Source organism: Mauremys mutica, chromosome 10 (genome assembly GCF_020497125.1).
Source record: "Mauremys mutica isolate MM-2020 ecotype Southern chromosome 10, ASM2049712v1, whole genome shotgun sequence".
Classification (NCBI taxonomy): Eukaryota; Metazoa; Chordata; order Testudines; family Geoemydidae; genus Mauremys; species Mauremys mutica.
In genome coordinates, this window is record NC_059081.1 from 11447068 (window position 1) to 11459445 (window position 12378).

The 12378-nt window shown below is 39.5% G+C and overlaps 1 protein-coding gene across 4 annotated transcripts in view; it reads left to right on the top strand.

Moving 5' to 3' along the window:
• Window positions 1–12378, top strand: part of LOC123378197 (tetraspanin-7-like) — a 27360-nt gene continuing 14982 nt past the window's right edge. For 2 of the 4 annotated variants that reach the window (XM_045031724.1, XM_045031723.1), the window contains exons 1-4: window positions 761–899; window positions 4888–5076; window positions 9818–9892; window positions 11886–11981. In XM_045031724.1, coding sequence (XP_044887659.1) covers window positions 825–899; window positions 4888–5076; window positions 9818–9892; window positions 11886–11981 — 435 coding nt within the window. In that variant the 5' untranslated portion in view covers window positions 761–824. Of the gene's footprint in view, window positions 21–760; window positions 900–4498; window positions 4633–4887; window positions 5077–9817; window positions 9893–11885; window positions 11982–12378 lie in introns of those variants that run through there. The other 2 variants (XM_045031726.1, XM_045031725.1) reach the window with 2 other exon arrangements.

Below are 12378 nucleotides of genomic sequence, written 5' to 3' on the forward strand. Positions count from 1 at the left end.
ATTTTCTAGGCACCTAAAAGGTAGGTGCTGTGATGCTGAGCATTGCAATGCCCAAGTCCCTTCATAGCTCCTATCCATAAACCAAAGTTTTCAAAAATAGCTACCGTGTGTTCCTCATTTTGTGAGTGCTGAACTTGAAATCCTGGGACTTGATTTGTAGAAGTGCAAAATAATTTCTTTCAGCCTTTGATGGATTTCATTTAGATTAGAGACTCACCCTGTTTCATGTTTCTTTGCTCCCTTTACTCATACTGCAGCAACTGCCACATCACACACTCTTCCCAGAACTCTGCTTGAATCACTGATGATGCTGTTGTACCAGCAAGACTGTGAAATGAAAATGAAACTTGCTGGCTTCTGCTTTATCACAACTGCAGGTCCAAATCCATATTTTCCTAAAGGAAATAGACCGGCTAGTTAAAAACATATTATTTTCAGGTTTCTAGAAGGCATCAGACATTGTAGAAAGACAGAAACAAATGTAAATACTTCTGATTGCTGGGAACCCATTTTGCCTTTTGTTTGTAGCTAGTATATAAGGGAAAATTCTGATACCCTTTCTCTCCATATGTAGTATCTTATTCCTTGAGTATTCCCATTGGAATCAATGGGGGTACTGACAAAATAAGGTACTACTTAATAGGTGAATAAGCACATCAGAATGTTGTCCTTAACAATTACACCTGTGGATCTTTAATCTAATTGAAATTTGCCAATAAGAGCAGAACTAGATTTAAATTGCTGACAAGGGTGGCAATTACAAATCTATATCAGAAACATAATTTCTGTCTTTAGGAGGAATGGTCTAGTGGTTACCTGGCAAAATGAGGAAGATAGATTCTAGCAATAAGCTAATATTAATTAAAGTTTGCTTATGTTTTATTGATTTGTTTTATTGGGTAAGATTTTTACTATCTTTTGACTTATCTTTTGTTTAATCCTGTTTTGATCTTGATTAACTTTTTTTTTAAAAACTTCTTGTCAGCTGAAAAGTTATTTTTATCACACTAATGAATTCAATGAAAAATATAACTGTTTATGTATGCCTTTTAGTTTGATGATGATCTATAACTCCTAGATGAATGTTAACATGTATCATATGACTAGAGATTAATTTTGAAATGTGTAATAGGAAATGCTAATCAAGTCTTAATAGCTCTTCTAATCCTATGTAGTCATTTGTTGGGTTTTTGTTGTTGTGTGGGTTTTGTTTTTTATTTTCCTGTTGTTTTTGTTATTGTATTGGGTAAGTATAGTGCTATGTAACTATGGGTTTGTAGATGTCTGTCTGTCTGTCTCAATTTCTCTTAGTGTGTGTATATATAGTAATGATACAAAGTACTATATTTTATAATAGTGATGCTATGGCATTAGGGACAAAAAGTCCTGTGGCCCCTTATAGACTAACAGAAGTATTGGAGCATAAGCTTTCATTTGATGAAGTGAGTATTCACCCACGAAAGCTTATGCTCCAATTCTTCTGTTAGTCTATAAGGTACCACAGGACTTTTTGTCGCTTTTTACAGATCCACACTAACACTGCTACCCCTCTGATGCTATAGCATGAGGGTGATTCACTGTAGCAAGGATTTTTTATTATTATATTATTATTTTTTAAACTAGTGTCTGTTGTAAGATATGTTGTAGGTGATGTGCTGTTGTGGGTTTTGGTTTTTTTTCTAAAGATTTTAGTTAATTGCTTGTCTAGGATAATTCTTCTAGTTTTTATCCTCCAGTAGCTTGTTGGTAAATGAATGGCTTTCACAAGTTGTATCAATCCTTAATCTGATTTAAAGAGGATTCAAGACTACTAGGAAGGCACTCTTTTCCTTTACGGGGCCTGGTGGAAAATGGAAGCTGATCTATTTTAAACTGTATATTAAAGCTTGGCCTGCTTATTTCCCAAGAGTTGAGTTTGACTAGCAAACAGTATTTGAAAGTCTTGTTTTGGTTTGTGTGACTAACTAGTTACTAATGTGAAAAACTAATCTCTCTACAGAGAAAGTAGTTAATCACACAAACTCTAAACTGCAACATTCTGGAGGAGGTTTTCCAACAAGTATAAAGAAAGATACTATGTTACCATAGCCTTACATATAAACCTAATTTTTTTTTATAGGAATCTTTGTTAGATATAGGTCTGGTTTCATGCTGAGAAAGTAGGACCTAATCAGCTATTGTGTGCATCTCAAGTGCAGATATTCTTAAGTCTTATTCTCTCTTTCCCCTCTTAGACTGTAAGGGACTCCCTCCCAGATCTGTTCCCGTGTTTCTTTCTTGGTTGGAGGGATCCTTGTTATATAATAGGAGGCATTTCCCTATCTCTTTCCTAACCTACACTCCTTTTCCCCCCTTTAACTAAAATGGGGGAGATGGGAGTTGCTCACTATTTTAGAACAACTGTTGTCAAAAGTCCAACTCTTGTTGCAGCTCACTTTGTCAGTGACCACTGCTGACTCTACCAATTTTGCTTAGAGATAGGGTGACCAGATGTCCTGTTTTTAAATAGAGTCCCCAAAAATGGGACTTTCTTTTTCTTATATAGGTGCCTATTACCCTCACCCCCTTGTCCCATTATTTCACAGTTGCTATCTGGTCACCCTACTTGGAGGAGTCTCTCAACAAGTCTTGTCCTGTCCATTCCTTAACAGTAAACTTGGAAATGGCAGAGATGCTTAATGACTTATTTGTTTTGGCCTTCACCGAGAAGTGTCTGAAGGAATGCCTAACATAGTGAATGCTAATGGGAAGGGGTTAGGTTTAGAAGATAAAATAAAAAAAAAACAAGTTAAAAATCACTTAGAAAAGTTAGATGCCTGTAAGTCACTAGGGCCTGATGAAGTGCATCCTAGAATATTCAAGGAGCTAACAGAGGAGATATCTGAGCCTCTAACTATTATCTTTGGAAAATCATGGGAGACAGGAGAGATTCCAGAAGACTAGAAAAGGGCAAATATAGTGCCCATCTATAAAAAGGGAAATAAAAACAACCCAGGAAACTACAGACCAGTGAGTTTAACTTCTGTGCCAGGGAAGATAATGGAGCAAGTAATTAAGGAAATCCTCTGCAAACACTTGGAAGGTGGCAAGGTGATAGGGAATAGCCAGCATGGATTTGTAAAGAATAAATCATGTCAAACAAATCTGATAGCTTTTTTCGATAGGATAATGAGCCTTGTGGATAAGGGAGAAGCGGTGGATGTGGTATGCCTAGACTTTAGTAAGGCATTTGATATGGTCTCGCATGATATTTTTATCAATAAACTAAGCAAATACAACTTAGATGGGGCTACTATAAGATGGGTGCATAACTGGCTGGATAACTGTACTCGGAGAGTAGTTATTTATGGTTCCCAATCCTGCTGGAAAGGTATAACAAGTGGGGTTCCGCAGGGGTCTGTTTTGGGACTGGCTCTGTTCAATATCTTCATCAACAACTTAGATATTGGCATAAAAAGTACACTTATTAAGTTTGCAGATGATACCAAACTGAGAGGGATTGCAACTGCTTTGGAGGATAGGGTCATAATTCAAAATGATCTGGACAAATTGGAGCAATGGTCTGAGGTAAACAGGATGAACTTTAATGAAGACAAATGCAAAGTGCTTCACTTAGGAAGGAACAATCAGTTTCACATATACAGAATGGGAAGAGACTATCTAGGAAGGAGTACAGCAGAAAGGGATCTAGGGGTTATAGTGGACCACAAGCAAAATATGAGTCAACAGTGTGATGCTATCGCAAAAAAAGCAAACATGATTCTGGGATGCATTAACAGGTGTGTTGTGAGCAAGACACGAGAAGTCATTCTTCCACTCTACTCTGCACTGGTTAGGCCTCAGCTGGAGAAATTGGAGAGGGTCCAGAGAAGAGCAACAAGAATGATTAAAGGCTGAAAGAATTGGGTTTGTTTAGTTTGGAAAAGAGAAGACTGAGGGGGTACATGATAGCAGTTTTCAGATATCTAAAAGGGTGTCATAAGGAGGAGGGAGAAAACTTGTTCACCTTAGCCTCTGAGGATAGAACAAAAAGCAATGGGCTTAAACTGCAGCAAGGGAGGTTTAGGTTGGACATTAGGAAAAAGTTCCTAACTGTCAGGGTGGTTAAACACTGGAATAAATTGCCTAGGAAGGCTGTGGAATCTCCATCTCTGGACATAGGTGTCTATCAGGGATGGTCTAGACAGTATTTGGTCCTGCTATGAGGGCAGGGGACTGGACTTGATGACCTCTCGAGGTCCCTTCCTGTCCTAAAATCTATGAATATGCTTGAGAGAGGCAATGAATTGTCTTCACTGCAGAGTTAACTTGCGTGTTGCCCCAATACAAGCCCATTCCCACCCCCCCAAAAAAAATCCTTGAGTGTGATGATGGTGGCTTAAATTGAATTGGCTGGCCCCAGAAGCAGTACAGGCTACAGCTGGAGTTAACCCAACTCATCAGCTGCTAACACAACTACAGAACAGCTCAGGTGTTTTAGCAGTTTGGCTGCTCTCACTCAAGGTAGGGTAGTCAAGAGGAGTTGACTCAACATTGAAGGTGTAGACAGACCTAGCCAGAAGTAGATCTGGATGCCCCGTCTTTTCCTCCCCCACCCTCCAAAGTCCATGAAAGATGCAACTTGCTATTATGGTATGCTTGGATATGGGTGTCATTGTACAGCTGGAAACTACTGTGACTAATGCCTTGAACAAATAGCATGATGTTCCATTGTGCTAAATATGAGATACCAACAAGTAAAATCTCTTCAAAGAGGATTCTTTGAAGAGAGCTTCAGTGGGCTGATAGCTATTGGGAGCTACATCTTGATAAAGGATCTTTGATCATTCAGATTGTTTCTATCTGACAGATTTAATGCTATTTGCTCTCTCCTGCTACCCCTTCCAGGTTTCTGGGGTTATGCTCCTGTGCATAGGAGTCTCTGTCCAGATGAAACTCCATGACACTTTCATGGTGGTGAATGAAGCCTCGTCTGGTGTCCCTGTGATTATCACCATTGTTGGTGGTGTGATCATCTCCGTCTCGGCCTTTGGTGCAATTGCCATACTGAAATCCAATCATACGATGATCAAAGTGGTAAACAATCTCTAGCTTGATGTCTTGTCTATGTGGGCTCTAGAGTGTAAATTTCAGAGGTTAAAGAAATCTTCCATAAGCAATAGGGTGGCAGCAGTAGCTATATGTTGAGGGTGCCTTGCTGAACCCCACATACTCACTTCTGCACCGTCCACACCTGCCTTCTAACACTGATGCATCTGATATTGGTTTACAAATCTCTATAGAGTAAGGTGGTACTATGGGGTGAAGAGAAACAAGCTTTAATCTCAAATGTAACATGTTTGGGAACTGACTTACTAATGCTTATGAGTGTGAAAGGGCTAATTATTGGAGAACAAACATGTATATCCCTCATTGCAATTGCAGGGCTACCCAGATTCTGAATTTTATATATAAAACTAACACTCCAGTCTCTGAGCTGAGTGCAGTTACTTTAGTGGGATGGGATAATGGCAAAATTAGCTTCTAAAAGGCTGTAGCCAAACCTTTCAAATGTGAGCACTTAAATTAGACTGCTCAAGTTATTTTCTGGCACTAAACGAAAAACTTGATTTTTTCAAAATTGCTGAGCATGTGCATCTCCTGTTGACTTCAGTGGGATATGTGTCTACCAGGCACTTAAATCTCAAATCCATATTTAGGCAAAGCTTCAGCATACTTGGGTTAAATCCTCTTATGTGGGGAAGCTTTTTTTCCATGCACTGTGATTCAGATGCTGCAGACCTCTTTTTGCCATTGTTCTTGTAGCACAACTTTCCATTGAAACCAATGTGCAGAACAATCTGTTCACAAACAGAAGAACACAGGCAGTGGTCTGTACAAATGTTGATGTTGCCTATTGATTTCAGGGGGTATTTTTGTAATTAAAAAAATCCTGTTGTCCATAACAAATATGAAAAGTACTAGGTTACCTCTTTCCCCTCCTTGCTCACTCTCCACATACGGGGTTTACCATCCTACAGTTCCTTTCCTGCCTGTTATAGGGGCTTGCTTCCCACTAATGCCACTAGGAGTTGAGCACATTTCTTAGAAGACAGGACTTTCTAAGTCCCTCAAATCAATAGAAGCAGCAGACCTATAGCTGTAGCCAAATCACCTTCTGAAATAAACCACCTTGTTTTGGAAAGAACAAGCCAAATATCAGCTATGTAACTTATAGCTGTTACAAAGTTTACATGTAACTAGTATTACATGTATCTTAAATTTTTCTTTGAACAGCGTGTCTTAAGTACCAAGCACTGTAAACACTGGATGACCTAGCCAGCATATATAGACCCTGACTCTAGGAGGAGAGATGCAGAGTCTTTGTGGGTTTGGGCCCTAAATACTCAAATTTCACTTAATCTGAAGGAAATCAGTGTTTGTGTGGTGGGTTTTTTGTTTTTTATTTTATTTTAAATGAGCATTCTGTGGGAAATGTGGCTTGGAAATAGGGGTCTCTGGACTCTACAGCAGATAATGACATTTAGATGCCTGTGGCTAGTTTGTTAGCAAACTACTATGTTCTAAATATCTGACCACTCCAATGGGTAACCAAAGTAGCATCTTACTCCAATAAGATTTATGAATTGGCTGACTGCAAAGGAGACTTTGGAATTAAGGAGGAAACAGAACCTCTCCTACTGGGGATATTTGTAAGGCAGGAAGGAAAGGGAGAGGTTGTAACATTCACATGCATAAAGCCACAAGAATCAAACCTAGACTCATATAATTCCTCCAAAAAATACCTAGTATTTTAGATGTTATCTGCTATTTTGGCAGACTATACTGTAGTGCAAGCATCACCACATTTGATCAGCCATGAGAGAGTATAGGAATGCATTAATTATTTCATTTAATTACTAGTCTCTGACAGAAGTGAGTGGGAACAACCAAAATCTTCAGTGACCTGTTAGAGTAACTATTCTAAAAACTAAAAATCTGCAAAACTATAACCATCAAAATCTGTAACTAAAAATTAACTGTTCATGCTAGTATGTCTTAACCTGAATGTGATCAACCTTAATCCTCCTGACCCAAGTAACTTACCTCCTTACACTTTATTAATGCAACTACTTCCAAAGATAGGCTTCCTCTGCCAATCTCTAGAGCAGTGACTGATTTGACCAGACCATCTCCTAGTTTCTGCAAAAGCTTGAGTCTTCCAGCACCTCTCTGAATTGGATCTAGTTTGGTCCCCACTTCACAGATGGGTAAACTTGTTGCTTTTCTGTCTCAGTGCCACAGTAGGAACCTAAGTATGAGAGAGAGTTAAGTGAGACTAATTGGATTCATGAAGCAGCCCAGGAGACATGCCTGATGACAAAATGTCTTTCCTAGTTAGCTTAATGTGGCTTCTTCTACTGTCTTGTGTATCTGCATTTAAGTGAACACTATTCATGTTTCTTGGAAGATATGGCCAAATCCCAACAGCAACTGTATTCTGTTTAAATTTCCACTACACTTGCATTTGGATGCAACAGCCTTCACAAAGAAGCGTGTAAAATAGCACTTTCAAAAGTGCCCAGAATTAACTTCAATGGGAGCAGAATTAGGACAGCACTGACAGTTGCTGAAAATGTCATCTCTAGTGTTTTAACAGCACACAGCTGTCCTTGTCTTAGGGATGGCTGCGTGTCAGTACAGTAGATTAAGTGATATAGGGCCAAATCTTGAGGCCTTGATTCAAGCAAACTCCCATCACCTTCAGAATAGCTCAACTTCTGATGAGTTTAGGATCCTTTGAGGTCCACCTACCTTCCCCTCCCCTGTGCTCTTCCTCCTCCTCCCCCAGGTAGGACCAAGCATACTTAGACCATCCCTGACAGATGTTTGCCTAACCTGTTTTGAAAAACCTCCTATGATGGGGACTCCACAACCTCCCTTGGCAGCCTGTTCCAGAACTTAACTACCTGTACAGTTAGAAAGGTTTTCCCTAATATCTAAGGTAAATCTCTCTTGCCACAGATTATGCCCATTGCTACTTCTTCAGTGGACATGGAGAACAACTGAACACAGTCCTTTTGGATAAGTCTTCAGATATGTTAAGAGCTGTTATAAGGTCCACGCTCAGTCTCCTTTTCTCAAGACAACATGCCCAGTTTTATTTAACCTTTCCTCATAGGTCAGGTTTTCAAAACTTTTTATCATTTTTGTTGCTCTCCTCTGGACTCTCCAATTTGTTCACATCTATCTTAAAGCATGGTGCCCAAAACTGGACACAGTACTCCAGTTGAGGCATTACTGGTGCCGAGTACAGCAGAATAACCTACAATGTCTCCAGTTAATACAGCCCAGAATATTAGCCTTTTTGGCAATTGTGTATCACTTGTTCACTTGTATTCAGTATGTGATCCACTATAACTCCCAGATCCTTTTCTGCAGTACTCTTGCCTAGCTAATTACTCCCCATTTTGTGGTTGTGCTGTTTTTCTCCTTCCTAAGTGGTGTACTTTGCACTTGACTATATATTGATTCTCCAAATTGTCAAGGTCACTTTGAATTCTAATCCGGTCTTTCAACGTGCTTACCCCTGCCTCTTCAAGCTTGGTGTCATCTGCAAATCTTCAGCATACTCTCCACTCCATTATCAGTCATTAATGAAAATATTAAACAGTACTGGACCCAGGATGGGACTCCACTTGATCTGTCCTTCTAGTCTGACAGACAACCATTGATAACTACTCTGAGGCTTTTCAACTAGTTGTTCACTCACCTTATAGTTGTTTCATTTGGACCATAAAGCTTTATTAAAATCCAGATAAATCCGACCTACAGCTATCACCTATCCATTAGGCCAATAACCCTGTCAAAGGAGAAAATTAGGCCAGTTTGGCATGATTTGTTCTTGAAAAATCTCTGTTGGCTTTTCCTCTACAATTCTACTATCCTCTAGGTGCTAACAAATTTTTATGTTTAATAACTTGTTCCAGTATCTTTCCATACCTGGAAAGATACTGGAACGTTAGGCTGACTAGTCTATAATTCCCCAAGTCCTCTCTGTTTCCCTTTTTAAAGATAGGTACTATGTTTCCCCTTCTCCAGTCCTCTGAGACCTCACCCATCCTCCATACACTGTCAAAGATGATCGCTAATGGTTCTGAGATTGCTTTAGCTGGTTCCTTAAGTATTCTTGGGTGAATATCATCAAGCCCTGCCAAGTTGAATACATCTATCCTACCTAAATTTTCTTTAACCTATTTTTTTTTTCAAACTGGGCTTGGTCCTTCTCCTTTTTAGTGAAGACTGAACACATACTAGATGGCCTTAGAGGACTGCACTGTAACTTAAAATATTGCCTGTCATATGCCAGAAAACTTAATTGCAGTTGAGACAGAAATCTGACTGTAGACAATTACACACTCCCCAGAATATTTGCTGAGTTGCACTAACTATAGCAGCTCTTAACAATTATGGGCTGACCCAATCTTTCTGGATGTGTTCAAGCACCCTCAACCTGGCTACTCGTGACTGTGACTGACTTGCGTCTTATTTTTTGTCATAATCTATTACTGCCAGAAGTGACTTGACCATAATGAATGCACAGTGTGCTGGCCCCTTAGGCTTACATTTCTCATGGCAGATCTTCCAATTTTATATCAGTTTTAAAACTGAACTATGGGACAATGTGAGGAAAAATAAAACCAAAGTAAAGATGCCAGTGCCTCTTGATATAGTATATGTAACACTGACTAGTGAGATGTTTGGTTGGATTAATCTAAAACTAGAGTGCACTGTGCATTGTGGGAAGATGAATGTTACCTGAAATTACTGTTGTTAGTTCACAGGCATGCTGCTGATTATCTTCTTGATTGAAATCATAGTTGGCATCTCTGCCTATGCTTACAGAGGGAAGGTAGGTGTGTGGAAACTTTAAAGTATGTGTAGTGCTAATAAATGCCATGCTTTCTTAATGTGAGAGGTTTCAAGTACAGGGTCCTTTCCAGGAACCGTAGCTGGCATCACAGATTTCTTTGCTTAAAGTGTATTTATGGTTAAGAAGTTCCTCTATAAAAAGCCCCACTAATTGCTCAACAAAACTCTAAGTAACTTGCTGAGTTGAGTGACTCTACCTGTTAAGCACTGAATTCTACTCCATACAGCAACATTACTATAGTTTAATTCCAAATGTAGAATATCCATTACTAGAGATCCATGAAATCACAGCTATACTTCTGGAATCCAGGTTGAATTTTATTGGGGCAGATGGACTGTCAACTGAGCAGATTTGCTCAGTTGGTGATGGAGCAGCAACTTATATTTTAAGAGAGACTTGTGGTTCCATAACCACATGCTGAAGTATCTACCTGAAAGCTCTGCATATGAGGTTGATGCTTCTGAACCAGAAGCCACCATTGCTACTAGGGAAGTAGGGACTCAAAGTATTAGCATAATAACTTGCAGGACAGCTCCACAGATTTCTCCGACAAAGCTTCATAGTTAAAATTGGTCTGAAAACCTAGCTGGGTTGGGTGGCAGCATGCTAGACTGCCAGTAATTGGTGTTCACATAGGTTGCAGGTGGGAGAGTGGAGATGGGTAGACCTAGAATTTCAAGCCTTGGCCCATTGGAAGCTATAAAACAGTGTGAAGGAAAAACCTCTCTCTAAAGCGGAGGTCAAAGAGAGCACTAGTACTCAAGGTAACCAAACACTATGACTATAGCATGCAGTTGGCTCTTTACTCAGTAGGGCAGGAGGGAAATGAGCAAATGCAAAGGTGTAGAAATAGAATTATTGCTTTGTATACTTCCATACTGGCAGAATTCTAATTCTTCCCTGAAAACTCAACTAGGTTTTCCTTCTGGGTGGAAGCGAGGGTGATCTTAACATCTGATCTCCAGTATTAACTAGAATTGTTATTCCCCAGAATTATATGGATAATCTGAAACTAATGGTAAAGATGTTTAGATCGCATCTTCTGCCAAAACATTTTTTACACTTAGTTTATCATCATAATTGTAAGTCCAAAATCACCACTGCTATTTCTAAATGCAAAATAGAATCTGGGAGGAGGCAGCATGAAAATATATACATTTTGGCTGTATTAGTGCAGCAGTCAAATTGCCAGAACTCATTATGGGACTTGAGCAAAACCAGAAGCCTTAAAAGGAACAGTGCTCCCATGTCTAAATCTGTCTGGAAATGTTTTCAAACTGCATAAACACCATAATGTTAACTGTTAACACTGATGGCTACTATTTTTCCAGTAGCTTAAGAATTATCCTAGTTAGGGAAACGACAATGCTCAATAGCATCTCTGAACCAGAGCTTGCAGGTGTTCAATGAACCAACTGCTGAGAATGGGGTACAAAGACACTAGTCCACAGAAGGCCTCCCTACCAGCAGAAATTGAATCAATGCTACATAATGGTCCGAAATGCATATAATGGTCTCTGCCATAACTAATGTCTTGTGTACAGCAATAACAAGCATTTAGGGAGGGGTGTGTGTGTGTGTGTGTGCGCACACACACACACAATGGAGAAATTTATGAAAAGTTCTTTTTTGGCTTGAGACTTGCACTTAAATATGGCTAACAGCCAGACATCCCTGTCTCTGCATTAATAGTTCAATTTAATGTCTGATCTTGAAATTTGCATGTGAAAGGTTCCAAATGCAAATATTGTGTTTGATACAAGGTCTCCTAGTGAGTTTTCAAAGATCACGTATTCTTTAATACCCCTTCTAGTTAATGTTGCCATATTTGTGGTGAAAACACATTGCCTGAAATAGCACCCTATGTGGGTCCTGTACTTCCATGATTCTCTGGAGGAGAATGCAGTGTGCAGGAACTAGTCCACCATTACATATCCTGTGTAATACATAACCAATTCTACTTTACTTACAGCTGCATGACAACCTGTTGAGAAGCTTCCTGAAGACTCTTGACAAATATAACAGAGAATCCCAAGTAACCAAAGGAGTAGACCACCTACAGGAGAATGTAAGTGATCTCTCCTATGCTGCAATGAATAGAGGAATTCACTATAACTCTGTTTGTATTGTATTCCTTTGAGGGCACATAAAAATGGAGTCTGTCACTTCTGGGGGGTCTCCATCTTTCTCTTAACCTAAGCTCCAAAAATTTGCTCTGCTTACCCCCTTCATAAGAGACCTATATCTTGCTTTGGTTAGTCTGTTAATGAAATTTAAGTACAGAATCTGCTTCTGCTCAAACTATAAAGTAGGGTGACCAGATGTCTCGATAAAATTGGGACTGTCCCAATATCTGGGTGGTTGTCCTGCATCCCGACCGATCTTTGGTCAATCTGTCCCAATATTTCGCTCCGCCGGCAGCACTGGTGATTTTTTTTTTTTTGCTCTGCCAGTGGACACCCCAC